The sequence below is a fragment of the Anarrhichthys ocellatus genome, unplaced genomic scaffold (genome assembly GCF_004355925.1).
Source record: "Anarrhichthys ocellatus isolate YVR2014 unplaced genomic scaffold, GSC_Weel_1.0 scaffold6, whole genome shotgun sequence".
NCBI lineage: Eukaryota > Metazoa > Chordata > Actinopteri > Perciformes > Anarhichadidae > Anarrhichthys > Anarrhichthys ocellatus.
The window spans coordinates 15,516,105-15,536,055 of record NW_022280036.1 but is presented as its reverse complement, the minus strand read 5'-3'; the positions used below and the strand labels follow the sequence as shown (position 1 = coordinate 15,536,055).

At 41.2% G+C, this 19,951-nt stretch overlaps 1 protein-coding gene across 4 annotated transcripts in view; it reads left to right on the top strand.

The window, feature by feature from the left end:
• The window catches only part of phkb (phosphorylase kinase, beta), an 87,902-nt gene that overhangs the window by 27,057 nt on the left and 40,894 nt on the right, over positions 1-19,951 (top strand). For all 4 annotated transcript variants that reach the window (XM_031846694.1, XM_031846692.1, XM_031846693.1 and 1 more), the window contains 7 exons: positions 4,055-4,118; positions 7,161-7,256; positions 8,557-8,754; positions 13,416-13,473; positions 14,206-14,283; positions 16,166-16,324; positions 16,744-16,838. In XM_031846694.1, coding sequence (XP_031702554.1) covers positions 4,055-4,118; positions 7,161-7,256; positions 8,557-8,754; positions 13,416-13,473; positions 14,206-14,283; positions 16,166-16,324; positions 16,744-16,838 — 748 coding nt within the window. The remainder of the gene's footprint in view (positions 1-4,054; positions 4,119-7,160; positions 7,257-8,556; positions 8,755-13,415; positions 13,474-14,205; positions 14,284-16,165; positions 16,325-16,743; positions 16,839-19,951) is intronic.

Below are 19,951 nucleotides of genomic sequence, written 5' to 3'. Positions count from 1 at the left end.
GAATGAAGCATTTGCAAAACCAGAGCATATAGCTACCATTACATGTTCATGTTTTTATAACTATTGACATTATCAGCAGAGAAGAAATGTGCTTTGAAGTACATGTCATTTGAATTTTGAATGCTTGCTTTAAAAACAAGGATATATGACTAAAATATTTGTTGAACAACAAACAACCTTTTATCAGCTTTTCATTGGTCTTCATTTTACTGGAGGATATTATTGTTATTTTATATATTTTATGTCTTTATTAAAGCGGACTTCTTTCAATTTAATCTGTGAAATAAATTCCTGAAGGAGTCATTGTAGACCGTTTCTAGATCGTGAGCAATAATCAAGAGAAACAAAACACTTGTCATCTTGTCAATCCAAGTTGCAGCAGAGATACGTTTCATTCTACAAAACAAGCGATGTTGCCACGTCTACAGAAAGTCAGGAAGAAGACTTTAACACACACTATTACAGTTAAGGTGGAAATCTGCAACTTAACCACAGCACAAATAGATTATTTTGGCCAATTTAGGGAAGTGCACCAAGCTGTTGTAGCATTGACATATTATCACCCTATAAAGTTAACAAACAGTGACTTGTTTGGACATTGAGCAAGCACAGAGCAAACGTAAACCATTAAAGATATAGTCTGTAAATAATCAGCCTGTTAAAGGGCCAACTGTTTGATCTATCGGCCGAGATTTAGTTGGACGTGACTTGACCGTACTGCAGCAGCCTCCCACTCAAATTAGCCATCCACCCGTAGCAACTGTCACCAGCATCGTTTAGCCGTTTGCCGTTTTAATTTGAAACGTATCTTATGTGCCTCAATTAAATCTCAATGTTAAAGCCTCGGGTCAACCCGCTACACAGCAGCTTCTCTGCACTTTCCCTGTTTCTCTCCTTATGTAACGGCGCCATTCTTTCCCCCAAAAGGGGGCGTGGCCATGCCGAATGGCAATTTCACGATGCAATGCCAGACTGGTCAGTGGCGGAACCACAGTAAGCCACATCTTCACCGGAGGTTATTGTCTGTCCTGCTGTCGGTTCTGCCATTACTTTCGTAAAGGAAACCTCAGTCTGGCAACACCGTGCTGGTTGAATAAAGGTTAAATAAATAAATGTGAACTTACAACTTAAAAAGAAGAAATTATATATTAATGTTTGCACACTAAAATGTAATGTTACTTTTTATACTTCTTCCTGGCCCTCCAAACGAATAGTCCAACAGGTAGGAGAAGTAAAAACAGCCTCTTTACAACGGGAGGCAGCATGAATTATGGGAAATATGGCTTCCTTAAAAAAAGGGGAGATACGCCTACGTCATCTGATACGGTGTGTTTGGGGTCAGCGTGTCAGTTTTAAAGCATATTTCCAAATGAAATGTAAAATGAACATACTTTGACAGTGACACAACATAAATCAGAGCGCTAAACAATCTTTATTGAGGAAGAACGTAATGGACCGACTGAACTATTAACTGCTATGAAGATAAGGACTTTGGACCACGTGTTTGAACACCAGCACTGTCCGACTCAGGTATCAGAGAGTTTTCCTTCCGTGCACCTAGCTGATTTATCATGGAACTCGCCTCCCTCTCCTCCCGCAGTGTCTTGATAAAGATCCTCAATTTCTGCCATCTTATCTCTTGAAGAGCCTGTTTTTATTTTTCTTCCTCCAACAATCCAAGGCTACTGGCAGCAGCTTGCCAAGATATCTTCAAGAAAAGATAACACACTCCATGTAGTGAAGGAGCCCTGTGTCTCGTGCTTCTTCTGCTTCCTCCCCTCGAGGTCATGCTTTGGATTTCCACAATTAGTGAGCCGGCTAATACATGCCGTTTGCCACAATGCCAATTAACGTGTCGTATGCGTGAACTGGGGCGGGGGCAGATTCAAAATAGTTCTGTGTAAACAAGATCTGTGTAAACGATCAAATTGAGCAGTCACCTCTCATCCCGGAGTGCCAGTGGGCAGGAGAAGAGGCTCAGTGGAAATGAACAGGAAAGGATGTGTTCATTTGTCCATATCAAATCAAATGATTGCCTCTGCCTCGTGTTTATCCTCACACCCAGTCAAATGGCTCGACCGGAGTGTTTTATTTAGAGTGGCATGTCTAATAATGTAAGAAGCTGGTTTTCTTGAAATGGGATTATTCTCATGAACATCTATCACTCATGATAGTGAGATTTTACATTTATATACATGAATCGTGTGAATGCTGCTGTACTGTATGTTATTAATATATTAGTATGGTATAGGTGCTTGTATTTCATAGCCAGTTAATAGTGGTTTATCCACCGGGGAACTGGCTGAGGACCCTGGAACTCCAGGGACTCCAAGGTGTATTTGGTTAATTTGGTTAATTTGGCTTTTAGTCATTTGATTACTAAATTATGACTAAACGATGTTGACAACTAAAGCACAGATTCAGTTAAACTGTTTATACATTAGAAATTGTCTTGTCTTTTAGAGGTGCACTGTGTCAGAATCTAGTCTTAAGGCCTTAAAGGAATTCATCCACAAAATTTCCATTTGTTTTATAAACTAAACACCCTGCGTTACCTTGAATTCTAGAAGAAAACTTTTCTCACATGCCTTCACGGTGAACTGAGAAAAGTTTTATTACATTGAAGTAAATGGGGGCGGCATTTAACAGCAGCAAAACTACATTAAAACATCAGTTTACAAACTGACACCAAAAAAAACTTCAAAATGAAAATCTTTTTACCAGCTTTTTTTCTGGCGCTCGTTATTCGCTGGAGTTCGCTCAGTTGTCGTGAAGATCAGTCAGTTGTCATCACTTGACCAAAGTGTGAAACTTTAAGATAAGGCGGCCTTATATTGATGTGAGTGGCCGTCCACTGACTCACATATGAAGCAATTAACCCCTTACGACCTCAACTGAGCTATGAGCTGCTGTGCAAAATCGTTATCTCCAACTGTCAACTGAAACTGTTGCATCATGTTGCTTCTTTGGGCCTGTTTCCTGCTATCCCTTTTTTAACCTCCCGTTTCCCCACTGAAAGCGTCATGTCTCCTCTGCCTCTGTGCGAGTTGCCGCTGAGAGCCTTCCCGACCAGAACTGGCCGTATTACTAGTCTCAGCAGAGCTCTGTTCCAGGCTGAATTAGCCAGCCATCCTCTGTATTATCCATTCAGGCCTCACTAATGGTATTGAGCCCGTTTTGTCATGTCAGCAGAGCTACCGCCAGTCATCGCCAAGTTCCTGTTGCAATTTTTGTCCTCCTCTTCTTTTCTAGGGAAATCTTGGCCGGGCAGAAAGGGAAACGGAACGACAGTGAAATTGATTCATGCTGGGTCTGCATTGCAATCACAGCAGCCAGCCAGTGTGAAATACAGGACAAGGTTTATATTAAAGAGATCCATTATCTACAGTGGACCATAATCTCAGGACCCTCAAGCTCTATTGAGTCCTAACAGACAGCAGTTTAAGATTCAAGTGCGATTCTGAATGAATTTTTGTGACTTTTATGCAAAAATGAAAAAAAGTGAAATATTGTTTTAGGGCTGGGCGATTAATTCGGTATGATAATTTATCATCTTTCAGTGGAATCATATGGATATGTCATGAGACGCAATTATGTCGTCAAAATGGATCATAAGAAACAAATGTCTATGAATTTAACAGAAGTCTGCTTATGGGAATACCCATAGTGTAGTTAAATCAAACTATTGTCTTAAATCATTTTTTCTCTATAACTTCAGTTGAAATGGTTATGTTCGTTTTTGCACTCAAGTTCTAAATTGAATGGGAAAATACTCTTTTTTTTTTTTACTCTTTTTATTTGTCAAGTACTAAATTCACACCGGGGTATACAAAACCATTTCATGGTTATTTCATATAGACCATATATTTATTGAATTACCAGAAAGCGTGCTATATCGTGATATATATGGTTGTCGAGATATGAAATGACTTTTCTCAGGATACAAGAGTTTGGGCCATACTGTATTCTTTCACATCTGCCCTATGGTGCATCAATGTCAGTGAAATTAGCTTATGATGTGTCATGTGATTCTCCGTCTTTCTTGTCTTTGCAGCTCTGTGGGCTTGGCTAAAGCTGCTCTGGAGGCCATCAATGGATTCAACCTGTTTGGAAACCAGGTATTTGAATAATTTCCTCCTCCTCATGCGAGTCCCAAGAGACTCGTGTGTCTGAGTCTTGGCTTATCGTGTCACATGGCACAAGATGGCATTATAGATGGACAGCGTATTCTCCAAATCAGATCTGCAGAGGCCCATCAAAGCTCGTTGATATGCTCGTTGTTTGCAGCCTGCGTAGCCGAAGCAACGGCTGTTAAAAGTACATCGGCTTGATTAATGCTGCTGTCATCGATGCCGGACTAAGTGGACGTTTCACCATCAGGAGATTCATCTAATATGTTTGTGTGTGGCTCAGCAGACTTTGATCAATGGCCACATGTTTGTTCCTGGTTTCTCTCCGAATCTCCCTCACAGTGTCCATTAGTGAATATGTCTCTTTTATTTCTTGCCTGTGTGGTGGAAAAGAAAGCAGGGACATTCATTACATCTGCTAATAGATTGGAAAAGGAAGCCCTGCACTTACTGTAGCAAGCCTATCCTCTTCTTCTGTTCTCCACTTGGGTTTTAGCCAGTGACGGCTTCTCCGGCAATCTACTGCAAATGAGTATTTTTCTGATCAACGCATGAGGCTGTCGGGATGAGTGTATATTGAAGTCTCTGTTCGTTTTTCTCCTCCGATCAGCTACAAAATGACGGGGGTTAACTGTGCCTGGAAATGGATTTTGTCATCAAGCTCAGCCTGATGAAAAAAAATCAATTCATAGAGGTAGCTGATGTATGACCCATGCTGCGTGGTGCCTCTGTAAGTGTGGGTGCAAGTGTCTCATCCAGTCTCTCGTCCCGCTATGGGAATGGAAGTGCTACAAGCCGGCCAGTTGATTATTAACGATCTCTATCAATCTTGATTTCCCAGCTGGCTCTCATCCGTCCAACGCCAGATGTAACTCCCCCAACCTCTTTAACCGGAACATCCAGTACGGTCTGGACTCCGCTACCACATTTTACACCGGCTGCAGACTCTTGTGGGTGTGTGCCACATTTAGCCTTTGTACTAGATGAATGGAGACACAATGTCCTCAGTTAGTTCAACTTTAGATTTTTTATTTTCTATTTTTTTTTCACGATCCCTCCGAGTCACACAAATGGATAGCAGCTTCTCGGTCTGAGAAATTTAACTCTGCAGATAAAATTTATGTTGCCAAGAGGAGGATCCTTCCACTCTAAAGCCAGTCATTAAATCCACAGAGCTGTGTACACACGGCTGGACAATCAAATCCTAACAACTTCCACTTTCTATCTCGGGATTGTCACCCAATTCACACCCAGTCAAGCTATGGATGTGGTGGAAGCGGACACACACCTAAATCAATCCAGCAATCGTTTCTTTTTTAGGGGGGGGGGGGGTTCTCTGTGCTCGCGGTGTGGAAGAGAGGTTACTTTTCTGTGCTGACTTAAATCTTTGAATTTAATCACGCACATCAATGCTCAGAAAGCCATGTCAGGTGGATGTACATTATGGTCTTTTGATTAAAGGGGTTTTATACAATCTACATCCTGTCAACGTTTATTAGCAACCCGTAGTAATAGCAGGGACATTGAAGGTTTTCTTGCATAGATTATGGTGGCCTTTAATCAACTCGTATGATACGGTCACTATACATTTTCATGATAGAGGGAATTTGGAATAGGTAAGTTGTATTGTGGGATATTGGAGGGGAAAAAAGTTAAACAATGAAAACATATAAAAAATAGAAAGTTTTCATAACATTTTAAACTGTGTGACATATTTCATCTCATTCCATGGTATATTTGATTAATAGGATATTTTGTTTTTGATTTATTTTCTTTCGATAAAATAAACTGTAATAGGGTAAGTCCACTGAGGCAGTGATGCTGGTAATAATGATTCAAAAAGGACACAGCTGTGGACATTGACCTCTTTTATCCAGTCACTGGGGGTTTAGGGGTAAGTGTCCAGATTGAAGAAATACTCACTTTCCATGTGATTACAAGTCAGCAATGGTCTGTAGAAAAACCTGATATTTATAAATGACCATTATATAATATGTATTTTTAACTATTTATTTTCCATATACATATTTAAGTTATTTTTTAGGCTCATAATATAAAAACAGTTTTTTTTTATGTTTGTTGTCGGGCCCAAAGCAACTAAAGAAAAGCAAACAAACCAAAACAAATCCATTGCATTTTACAATACAGCTTGGACGGCTCAGTTTTATTTATTAAAAAGAAAATGTTAGCCCACCAAAAGACAACCCCTGTCAAAAGGGCACACATCCAAGGCAAAATCCCTCATCTTACATGCTCGGCTTTCTTACACTCTGCTGCTATAACACCAGAGAAGTTTTCCCTGAGAGGGCCATTTCCCTGAACTTGTCACACAGCTGCCTACAGCGGTGGCCAGCAATCCACTGCACTATGCAAATTTCGACAGGAAAGCTTGCTGATTTGACTAAAAGCTTTGGCTGGATCTGTTTTTTTAGAGGAAAGAAAAGTAGACTCTGGCAATATTCATACATAATGCATTCGACTTACATTAGAAACTGCTTAGCAGGTTGCAGGAGTGGCTCAGTAGGTTTTATGTAAGCGCTGCTGGTGGATGGATGAAGTGGACTGGACCGGCTTTTTTTTTTTTTTTTAGAGCCAGAGAGGTTTGATCACTTCCCTTACGAAGTAAAAACATAAAAACTGCCCCTCCTCTCTCGCCCAGGGGTGTTTAAGTGCACTGGATGGACAGACTGCATTGGAGTAGCAGCACTTCTGTTTTGTACGTGGGGACTTTTGAAGTGATTGGGTGACTCTTGACTCACTGTTGTTCAAGCACTCCCACACTGTACTTCAAAAACATGAGCAACCCAAATATATCCGCCTGGTTTTACAGCAAAATAGTGTGTTTTTATGTGCGGAGGTGTGATTGAAGGGGCCTTAAGTAATTTCAGCCCTTTTTCTCGGGGGGGGTAAATGACGGAGGACTTGTTACCCACCCTTCTGCATTTTTGTGTGTGCTGTTGGTGTACCTGTTATGAGTAGATAGTTCAGTCGTGACCGTGATGCTCTCTGCCGATGTGTTTTGCTCCGCAGGGCTGCTCGTGGTCGGTGATATTTGTGGATCTGGACGCCCACAACAGGAACAGGCAGACCCTGTCCTCCTTACTGCCCCGAGAGTCTCGCTCACATGTGAGTCCATCTATGCAACTACTAAAACCAAACGATACTCTCGTCGGTATGTGAGTAGATGTCTGTAATTCAAAATGTCCCTTGTGGTGCAGTCATTACGCTGGCTGTAACTGTGCTATTGATGGTTCAACCTTGATAAGAAATTGGGAAAGCGACAGGTGGCTGCAGAGCTGGAGGGAGGTAAAGTTGTAAAAGCAAGCAGGGGGGTGGGTAAGAAAATAATAAGTGGTACGTTGAGAAAAAGGAAGAGCAAAGCCATTCCCTTCTCTACACTCCACCGCTTGCAGACACTTACATGATCACATCTCTTTTTGTGTGTGCTGAACGTGTCGGGCAGAATAGCTCGCAGCCAGCTTGCGAGGAAATGAGTGTAATTAGACGACGAGAGGGGCATTACAGCTGCATCAGATAAACAGTTAAGGAGCTGGAAGGACGGAGTGCAGTAGGGAGCGAGAGACGGACAGGATTATGTTAAGCTAACCAAATTATAAATATCATATGAGTATCGCGTACACTATGGCAAGGGATTGGAATTCAATATTAAATTCAATACCTGCACTGAATGCGTTCTGCAAGCTGATACCCCATTTCAGCTGCAGCTGCCGAGGATGTTAACATGTAAGTTGGAGTTGTAACAAGAAGTCGGAGAGATGTGTAGAAGTAAAAAAAAAAAATTACAATGCAAAACGTAACAGAAGCATCAAACAGTCGACTATTTTTTGCACCGAAATCTAGTCTCGTAGCTGGTTGAGTTCACACAGAATATGGAAAGCAAGTCTTTTATTTCCGAAAGATCTGCCGTCTATTAATAAACCTTAAATATTCATAGCTGTTTGCATGCGAGGATGGGCCCTAATAGCTTTCATTTTTACTGCTTAATAGAGGAAACCAAATACAAGAATTAGATACCCAGTCATCATGGTTTGTCAAGCCTAACAACAATATTCATCCCTAACGATTGCTGTAATTCAGACAGTCCTTGATAGAAAATAAGGCTGCTGTAGAGTTTTGTTCATAACCAGAAGAATTCTCTCTGTTAAAGGCATACACAGTATATAACCCTTAAGAACACAAAGATGTATGTGCTAAATGGTATAAGCTGATAGGATTTAATTCTAATTCCTCATTATTTCCGAGAGATATTATGACACCGGTGAATACAATTGTTATGGTCATATAAATTTATCGTATAAAAACGTTTGTCTTGAAGTAACTCTCGCTGAAATTAAAAATAATAAAAAAACATTGTGGAACAGTGTTTCATTTCAGGTGTTTGTGTTAAATCTTCTCTCCCGGGCAGAACACAGATGCAGCCTTGCTTCCAACCATCAGCTATCCTGCCTTTGCAGTAGATGACGATGCCCTCTACAGTCAGACACTGGACAAGATTGTCCGCAAGCTGCGGGGCAAGTACGGCTTCAAACGCTTCCTCCGTGATGGCTACCGCACCGCTAACGAAGACAAGGATCGCCGCTTCTACAAACCTGCTGAAATGAAGGTTGGTGCTGGTGGGAAACCTAAAAGCATATTATTGTTTTTCTTTCTATTTATCTGTGCTATATTTCACAGATTTGTCTTATCTTGTCCTAGCAAATTCTTCCAAATTTAAATTTGAGACAATAGGCCTGCCAGACCTGGATTGTTGACAAGCAAATCTTACATTTTATCATATCAGACAGACACAAACACAAAATGTTACTCATTCTCCCAAGTTCTAGCAAGACGTACAGCTGACTGTTATTAGCATAGCAGTTGAAATAAATCTTACATCTGTGGAGAATATGTCTCAAAGAGATTGGTAGATAAAAAACAGTGAAGGATCCAGGATATAGCCCTGGGGAACCCCGCTAGAGAAGAAAGGAAGCCGTCTGTCGTTCAATTGCAGAGAATGAGCTGCTCCACAACCAACTTCACAGATAGATTTGAAATATTGTTGTCCACTGTGACAAAAGTTGGACTTAAGGTCGTGGAGACTTACAGCACTGCATGCATACTGAGATACCAAGTTTTCCCAATCAGATGAAGAGTTACAGAACAATATAATGTTTAAAAATGTACCTAGAGGTTATTTCAGGCAACCACTTGTTATGCAGAGGAAAAGACAGAGTGCTAATGGCTGGCAATGCATAAAACCTGAAAACATTCAACTTGAAAGTGCTGGAGTGTGACATTTGAAAAGTTTCTGAAGTGTTTAAGCCTGTAAAGGTATTATCCTTGTATGATAATGCTCAGAAATCTGTCTGTGACTTAGCCTCACCCATTTCAAGTGTTTTAATCCTCCAGGTATTTCACCCCCAATCTTCGTGTGTTTGTGCGTGTTAGTGAGTCTGACAGTGGGTGTGCTCATGCATACATATATATATATATATATATATATTTGAACGATAGTGAGTTCATTGTCATTTTCTGAATCCCCCGTGATCCCGTCGAAATGGCAGCACATTCAGCTCAGTGTACAATGAGTGAATCAGAAGCGGGGCTCTTAATGCTAAACAAATCCTTGCACTAGCTGCAGAACTAACCTCTCAGAATGAATGAGCTCAGGGAGGTGGTGGGGGAGAGTTTCTGTTTGGGCGAGAAGATGTTTCACCTTTCATTCAAGAGCTTTCATCACTTCTACTCAGTGGTGGGTACCTGACACTGAAGCCTGTTCAGAGCTGGTATTAACATACATCTTGGGTGATCTGATCACAAGTGGATAGCTTTAAGTGTTGAGTGTGAATGCACCCTGGACATGTTGGCAAGGTAACATGTTTCCTTGACAAAGAACATACTGGTAAATAATTTACAAAGGACATTGCTGGAAATATGTATTTGTTTTTCAAGTAGCTTTACACGTAAAATACAGTTCAGCTGTGATCTGAAGGCCTTGACCTGTTATTTAATGTACTGCACTTCTGCAGGACACAACAGATTTCTGCGCGTGGCTCTCACGGCTGCTATGTCGCTCTATAAAATGTTTAAAACAATATCCCTTTTAGAAAATTAGATTGCTTTTGGCTGTTCTTTTATTTGCAGAAAGGTGGATCCTTCGTGCTAAAAACAGAAAAACAAGACAAAGACAGTGGAAGTGCTTCCACCAACTCTTAACCATTTAGAATACTTTGAAACTCGCTTTCTTCACCCACAGCATGGCCATTCTTAAATCAAGCTCTCACCCCGTGTTACCTTTCATGACCTGAAAACACACTGTGAAAGGGTTCAAGTTGTAAGACAAAAACACAGACAATTCCATGGTAGCGACCTTTCAATCACAAAAGCATACGCTGCTATATCTTCTATTTTACTCTAAATGGACCATAATTTACGAAATGAACATCGTGCTGTATTGAAGAAGACCATGAACTCATGTTTACAATGTTTACTGAGGTAATAAATGAAGTGAGAACTAGGGTCATTCTCTTATAGACTTCTATACAATCAGAATAATTTTTGAGGAGTCGTCCCCCGTGCTGTCCGTTACAAAGAATGCAAGTTTAGTTTCAGAACCAGAGTTTAACGCCTGGCTGAGAATTAGCAAAACAGGCTCCTTCCTGCCCTCAGTTCTTCCAGCAGACAGGCATATTTATTGTGGAAGACAGTGCCAGTTAAGTTTCATAGCTTGAACTCCCGATCGCTCCTGCTGCCGTTCGCAGTAATTTGTTTGCTGCCACATCAGCAAATGGTGCAAATATTAATAATAAAGATGGTAAAATTACACAATGCAGTAAATGTTACCACAAGATTACCATTTTTCCAGTGACAAATATTGAAACAAACCCCTGATTTCTTGAATGTGAGAAATGATGCCAGTTTTAGAGGTGGAACAACAATAGAAACATGACGGTACATGACAAAAAAAAGAAGCAAAATGCGGCCTCCTTTGAATGATGAGCATAAACACACAGTGTAATGAAATGCCGAGCGAGCATCTGACACAGGTAGGTCTCCCTGCAGAAGACAGGGAAGACGTTGTTGTTGGTGTTTCAGAGAGAATTCACAGCAGGGCAGACGTCTGTGCTCCCTGTCTGTTTACCATTGACAGAGAGCAGCAGGCTGTGTGATAGACAGTTTTACCAATCAGTCGAGCTGCTCAAGCACAATACACCAGGGATCCCTGCCTGTTTACAGCCTCAACGGGCCAAAAGGCACAGGCCTCACTGGGTGACTGCCTTGGCTCCCCCCCCCCCCCCCCTCAAAATGCACCCTTCGCAAAAGGATGCTATCTCTTTTATCCTCCATCAGTGTGGTGGGATTTGAAAAAGATGAGGGACAAAGATAGTCAGGAGTATTGGCATTTATAGTTTTCCATACTTATTGTTTGCTTACATTTATGCTGTTCACGTTCACATTTTACTTAGTTCATGTAAGTATTTCAAGCCCAACTATGATGTGTTTCCTAACTAAGTATCTTTGTTGCCTAACCCTAACTACAGCCGTTAACCTAGTTTTGTTGCCTATATATAACCGCGACCGTTTCACAGTAACGACTTGGCGTTAAATGTGCAGAGTGCGGGATTTGGCGGCATCTAGCGGTAAGATCGCAGATTGCAACCAACTGTAACTTCTCCTGTGTGCCAAGCGTGTCGACGGCTCATTCTAAGCTAACGAAAACACAATTCTTATTCTGAGGTGATTATACGAGACAGAAAATACATTTTAAAAATCATATTCCATTTCTGCCAATAGATGAATGTCACGTGAAAAAGCTGTTTCACAAGTATAGCCCCGTGCCATGAAATGACACGTGAAAAACTTGTGTATCATGGTAAGTGGAATCCCTCAAATGTGGCGTGTGGTTTCATACGCCTTCGCATGAGATCACGTTGTTTCTACTTTGTGTTTGTGTTGATCCTCCTCAGGCGAGCGTGAACAAGATGGGATTGAATTATTGGAACTAATAAGGCCGTGATGCACTTAAATGTCTCAGCTACATGTGACTTGTAACCAGATGATGTTTGTGTAAATGTGTGAGACTACACACACACACACGTGATGCAATAGGATTTCTGGCTGAGTAAGACTCCGAGAATAATCCGACAAATGATGGCGTTCGTGTCAATTTAAGGGTTTGTTCCGGAAAATTCACCCCAGCTGCTGCTGCCGCACGCTGCTTTTTATTTCTCTGTGTTCTGTCGACTGGAAACAACCAGACGGTTGCCCGGTCACGCAGACACTCACTCGTATCGATCAGTCAGTCAATCGGTCAGTCGTGACTTGCAAAGTGTTTATGAGGGAGAGGTTCAATTGACTTAAAAACCTGAATAAATTAGTGGAGAGACATAACAAATACACATGCCTTCACACATGGGTCAGTGAATGGTTTGATGAGTATCAAAATGAGGCTCAGGCCTTCACAGTCAGCTCAACCCAACTGAATGCTCATTTGGAGGTTTGGGGAAATTTTCAAAAAACCAAATGATCTTTTTTGTAAGAATATCTTACCCTCACACCTGTAGGTCGGATGATTTTGTTCAGAACAAGGACAAAACACACTTGTTTTAGTTCTCGTTGTGGTCCGTCCGGTTCATGTTCACACTGAGTAATTGCGAACAAACGAGAGGTGTAAGCAAGAAGTCACTTGAAGGCGCTCCTCTGCTTCTTATGTGTTTATTTATCTTCCCACAAAGCTCACCAGGAAATAACAAAATATTTATCTTTACTGTGAATTTATGGAGAGATTGTTACTGTACTAAGTCACTGGTGTCCTACTCTGTGCATTGAAGCAGTTAACTACTAACGCCTCATGACTTTCTAAGTACAGAATCACTACTTTTTTCTTCTGTTTCAGTATTATTATTTTTTGTTATAGAAGGACCAGTTGCAGTCTTGACGAATAAAACCTGTTACCGATAAACTTCCAGATCCAGCTCTTCTCTCAGTGTTCTTTGTTTATTTGTCACAGTAAATTTCTGACTTCTCAGACCTTCAAATGATCCCCTCAAAACAAACAGCACAACTTGAAAGATAATGACCTTGCAAGGAAGCAATGTTATTCCTCTGTGTGTTCTGTGAGTTGTCATTCGCAATGTCACGTCTCCTATATATTTTCCCTGTGCCCTTCTGTTCCGTACTCAGCACTACTAAAGTTCAGCCATCCGCTGCTTTAAAGTCGCTGTGCCTCTCCCCTTTTTCTGAGATGGAAAAGCAATAATATCCTTTCTCTCTGTCTCTTTCCAGCTTTTTGATGGGATCGAGTGCGAGTTTCCCATATTTTTCATCTACATGATGATTGACGGTAAGCCTTGTTCTATCCATAGCCGCTGTTATGATGCCTCAAGTGGGTCATTGGGAAGATAGAAGACAGGCTTAAAGGATGTGACAGGAAATCACTTTGGTGTTTGCCAGCTTTTAGAGGACTTAGAAACACTTTTTAAAAATAAGTGATGTGTGAAATCTGTGTGTGAACCTAAGGGAATGGTCAGAAATGAAGTATATTTTCTCCCAGTAATGTGCTTTTAAGCATTATTAAATCACCCTCCTGTCGGTTTATTCTCCGCTGACGTTTGTAGGACAAAAGAATAATCCGATTTGGGGCCTGTTCATCTTTATGGGAATATCTTTTAACTACTGAAAAACCCATAAATAATCTTTCTAATACAAATAGCTAAAAGAGAAAAACAAAGTAAACAGAACTTAAAAAAGCGAGACTTCACAACAAGAAGACGAACAAGAATAATTTACATTTACATTCACCTGTATGATGCACTTAATAGTTGTTGTGGATTATCTGGAGTTAAAAGGTCATTGCTGCTCAGTCTGATATGGTGGTTTTCACTTGTAAAGCACACAACAGTGCTTGAACATTAAAGTTGTAATAATCAATATTTTTAATATTTTTTGTAAATGCAAATGTTGTTGTCATGTGTGCAACCAAAAATTTCATCATTACGTTTTAATTGTTATCATTAATATCTGTGTGTGTGTGTGTGTGTGTGTGCGTGCGTGCGTGCGTGTGTGTGTGTTGCAGGGGTGTTCAGAGGAAATAGCGCTCAGGTCAAAGAATACCAAGACCTCCTTCAACCCATCATCTTCCAGTCTTATGAGGGTGAGCGATGACATTAATAGACGCACACACACACAAATGCAGTGACCGATGGATAGAGGCAAATTAAGAATGCACAAACACACACACACACACACACAACTTTAACCGATTTGACATATCTATGTAGTTAGTTTTGAAGCTTCTGCCCCTTTTCTCTCTCCCTCTTGCAATGAAGAATTTTCTCTTAAAATGAAATCACATCGTCCATATTCATACCGCACATACTGTAACATACTGTGAAAGAGCAAGCCTTTTATATTCACCTCCACCCATTGATATGTCGGGAGACAGTAACATGATAGGAATGTCAGGAGCTGTGAGTTCCTATTGGTCCGTTCATAATAGCACAGGAATAATTGGAGTGCAGAAAGGATAATGATGTGAGACAGAGCTGACTTATATTGCTCCGGACATCTCTACAGTGCCTTTGTACTGGTTATGTATGGATTAACAAAACTCCTGTAGTTAATTGGCTGGATTTGAACAGATAACACAAGTGTGCTTTTTTTGTCTTTCACCATTAAAAAGTCTAAACCCACAAAATGTATTTACTGCTGTCAGAAGCCGCTATTGTGTGTTCTGCTGCAGGTTCGCCGGACCTCTCGGGAGTCACGGCCTCCCATTGTTTTAATGATACACAGACACATGCAGGGTGCAGCTCTGGGAGACATGCCGCTGTGCTGAATGGGCAGCATTTGCAACCCTTGTGCCATCCTTTGACTATTTTTTCTTTGCAGTGGGTTATATTTATATTGACCCACACTCTCAAGAAACTGTAGAGCAGAATTGTGGCCTGATAATCAGACTGAATTGTCGTTCAATTTCACTTCATTATTCAGCCTTACATGGGAAGAATTGTAATTCCTCTTTGCTTCTAGTGCCACCATCGAGACCGAATTATAATTTGTCCAATGACCAAATACTTGGTCGAATTATTGATCTGACTAATTAAATTCCCATCAGCCACAGTTGTGTTTTGTGTTAAATATTAGTTAAATCTCTACTCTTAGTCTTTTTTTTTCTTCCCTGTTTCTCCCAAGAACAACAGACCCCCCCCCCCCTCACTGTAGTCCTCATTGCTGCTACCTTTAATTTGTGCTCTGGACAGGGTGTAGAAGATGGAGACAATGTTACTAGGACATGATCCCTCACCAGCTTCCCACCCACACTGCCAGTCGTGTTAGCCAGAATGTTGAACCCGTGTCTCTGCGGCGGTGGGCAAATGCTTTTTCTGCAGCACCTGGGCGCCCTTGATTAGTGTGCTGCTTCCACTGACTCGAATGACTGTACCTTCAAATTCAGACTGAATTGGCAGCATTTTCTTTTCCTCCGAGCAATCAGGAACTACTTTTGTTCCACTACAGTGGTTCAGCAGCTGGTGCCCATTACGTACCTGTTATGACATATCTGTGAAAACGCACATTTGGTACATAAACGTACTGTTCCTGTACCTCTGTATGAGTCCTCCTTTTTATGTTTTCAGTTAAATAATGAATACCTGAGTGTTTTTTAATTGCCTGTATGAGTTTTAAATGAAAAAATTCGGAGTGAATTTTGGAAAATATAAGAAGACTGGTGGCATCGAAGCAGCTATTGAACGGAGCTCACAATAATGTTCGACTCGTATGTGTGTGCACAGCGCATGGACATGTTCCTCTTCAGTAGAAAATTTGTTTAAAAATGACATGCATACAATGCAGGATTGTGTGAAATTGTTCCTACGTATCGTGTGCGTCTGAACCGCGGCCTTATTTCAGTAGGTTTTCCGTAATCACAGGAGTGAAGTGTAGTTTTTTTCTCTCAAACACACATGTAACACGTGTCCAGAGAAGGTACACACACACACACACACAGTGCTCACAGTCCTCCTCTCCCATGCCAGGCCATGCTGTGATCCCCAAATACTACTACGTACCGGCTGACTTTGTGGAGGCGGAGCAGAACAAGCACGGAAGCCAGAAGCGTTTCCCTAGCAACTCTGGCCGTGATGGGATGGTCTTCCTGTGCGGTCAGGCCCTTTACAACATCGCCAAGCTGCTGGGTACGCCTCCGTGTGTGTTTGTGTGTGTGCTTCGGCATGATGCTCTGAACCCACACATTGATTATGTTCATTCTAATATCTGTCTACAATGTAATGCAAAACTAACATATCGAGTCATATTAGATGAGATTTATTACACCATGTTAAGTGTAGTATAATCTATTTTGTTATCCACGATTGTCTAATGATTTTAAATATTGCTTAATTCTTCACTGACATGAAGCCACGGATGCAGTTTGTCTCATCCATTGTGTGCATACGTGTGTGTCAGTATTTGTGTTAACAATGAAAAATTGATTATTTCGTCTTTTTTGTTCTCCTTTTTTTTGCGCTTGCCCTCCTGGCTATGTGGGCGTGTGTGTTGTATGCGTGTTAATGTGTGTATCTTGGTGTGTGTGTGCGTGTGTGGGTTTGTGTAGTGGATGAGCTGATCAGCCCTAAAGACATCGATCCCATCCACCGCTACGTTCCCCGCCAGGACCAGCGCAACGTCAGCATGCGATACTCCAATCAGGTAAGCTGTGATGTGATTGACTGTCATCGCTTGGCTCTGGTTGAACACTTATTTCACCACTTATCATCTTGAATACTCGTATACACAATGCACAGTCATCCTCAGGACAACTTTGGATTCAAGTGCTCGTTGTTAAGCTGCACTCATCCTTGTTGATATGGCAGTTAAGCGCTTTTGGCCTAAAATAATAATGACAAACACACGTAAAAAAAAAAAAAAGATCTGCTGGCTGTTGTTTTATTTTAGAAGTCAAGTAGCACTAAGTGCTTTATGCTGTAGAGGCAGAGAGTGGGCAGCAAACGGACTCACCATGTGCCCACTCACCATGTGAAAAAAATAAAAGTTCTATGTTTGTAATTCATACAGTCATCACAACTTCTACGTTTAAATAAGGGATAATAACAACTATGATAAATTGTACGTTCATACTTGTTATTATTAATCACAAGCCTGAGCTGGGAGTTTTAAAATCCTACCTGATTGAAATTAACTTTTCTTTTTTTTTTTTTCCAATTTCACACGCATGAAGAGAAATACCCCCGATTTCTTTCACAATAATCTGAACACACTTAGCCTTTCCAGTGATGATATGTGTCACCTGGTTCTCTGTCATGATTCCAATCTGCTGCCAGGTGTTCCTTAAATCCTGCACCTGGGATGCAGATGTTTGTTTGTTGTTCTGGGATCAACTCAAGTGAGGCTACGCTAAAGAACACGTGGATAAAGCCTGATGAGAACAATGCAACAAGCTCACTTTCAAACTCCTTTGATACTTGAGTGAATGTGATTTTTCAAATCGACCAGGGTGAGGAGAGAGGACTTGTGGAATAGCTCTAACAAAGCTGGTAGACAGAGAACTCTGTGATACATTCCCTCACTGTTAAAGGCTCAGTGTGTTTAAAGTTGTTTCCATCAGGCTTCATCCACGTTCTTTAACGTAGCCTCACTATAGTTGATCCTGGTTCATTTAGAACAACAAACAAACATCTGCATCACATGCGCAGAAATTAATGAACATCTGGCAGCCAATTGGAACCAAGCATTGTCAGTAGCCGTGCTAAAAATGAAAGCATGTCACAAGTCATGTCATAAGTCAATAAAAAAAGAAATGTTCAGCAGAGCTCCTCGTATAAATGGAATATATCACTCTTGCTTCAGTATTAAATCCCACAGTGACCGTGTTTACAGTCTTTCACTCACTGTGTGGTATAGAGTGACGTGAGCTACACATGTACTTGAACTGGAGTTACGTCAAGGTAACTTCTGTTCTGCTTTGTCGAGTTACTGAATAGGAGACCACTGCAAATTCTGATGGGTGCAGTCACTGTGTCGTCTTTCAGTAACTGTGCTACAGCGGCCTTCAATGGCGAGCACGGGGACAGGAGTGTGGCGATGTCTTCGCTAAATGTGTGTTCCTGAAAAGGACACGCTCCGTATGTAGATATAAGTGGCTCATTCTAAGCTAACGAACACACAACTATTCTTATATTCAGGTGATTTTAAACTAAAGACAACATGCTTTTTAATATTATATTCCATTTATGCCAATAGATCCCCGTGTACGCTGCACACTGTTCCTTTATTTGCAATTCATCAAGACCTAAACAGCAGAAACCATCCTTTTTTTTACCTTGCCGAGGGCCAGTCCTGCAGACAGGGATTAAACCCAGTCCTTTTGCTCTCCGGTCTGCCGCTCTGAATGGCGATCATGTCTGAGGTTTAATCCATATCGGAGACAGCCGGCAGCTCTGAGGATCACACAGATGAAGGGTAGAGATACGTAAACAACGGCCTCATTCTCTTCGCTGTACGGTGTGGATTGATAAGTCCCATTCTGCCCCCGTATGTTGAATTTTGCTTTTGTAGCTTGGCTGATAAAATGGTGCTAGAACAAGGCGTACAAGAGACGGGAGGTCCAGAGAGGTATCATGAACGCCAGACTGAATCAAATAGGTTGCAGGGAGAAAGATCAGCAGGAAGAACAAAGCCAGAGAGAAACAAACAAAACAAGCCAGAGATAGAACAGAGCATGTCAGCCAGTAGGAGAGACAGAATAAGAGAGATGAACGGTTGTCGGGAAGAGGTACGAATATCATTATTTATCTCTCAAGGGTATGCTAACATTCTTTGATACGAGAAAGGTCAAATCTAAGTGGCTAGAACAGTGGATTTTTTCACTTAAAGGTTTTGACATTCATCCTCTGTGTAAAGACATTTCTCATCTTGTCTGTCGCTGTGCTGACTTACTGTAAGAATACGTGGTTTTAAATTTCCAAAAGAAAATGTCATGATTTCATTTCCATTTCACCATGCAGCCGTCAAATAGCAGGTCCCAAGTGCATCCATTGCAGCTATAGAGCAGTGGAAGACCTTGTCTCGATTTCCTGCACACCGACATCTAACTATAAAACAAGGAATTTCTTGTCTGTCTGTCTGTATGTGTGTGTGTGTGTGTGTGTGTCTGTCTGTCTGTCTGTCTGTATGTGTGTGCGTGGGTTTGTCCTTCGCATATCCATCCAGTCTACCTCACACTATGTGGGTATATCGCTCTGGACCCAAGGACGTGCAGTGTTGAAGTTGGTGCAATTTAACTAGATGGTGGCGCTTAAACAACAAGCTTCATGTTTTGTCCCGTAACCTTTGAACCGCAATACTCAGAAACAAGAATCTCTTTCCTGTGGGTCCAGATGAATCTATCCATGTAAACCACGCCTATTGGCATCTGGATCAATTTTCCGCCATTTTAAATTGTGTCCAAATCTGTTTTTCAGCATTTTGTTCCTACACATTTTAAGCAATCATCACCATATTTGGAAGATAAAACATCTGGTCAGAGCCAGAAAAAGTCACTTCTTTGGATTTTTGATATTCCATACAGTTTTGCTATAAGCTGCATGTCTTCAAGGTTTGCTCGAATGCCTGCTGTGGGTAGGGCTTATATTTCAAAAAATGTCATATCTCCAGGACGCTTTGTGCTACTGCAACCACATTTGTTGGACATGTGTAGATGTAGGTGGTCAAGTCAGCGCTGTAGCAGCATCATCCACCTAGAAATCAAGGAATCTTTGTCTGTCTGTCTGTCTGTCTGTCTCTCTGTCTGTCTGTCTGTCTCT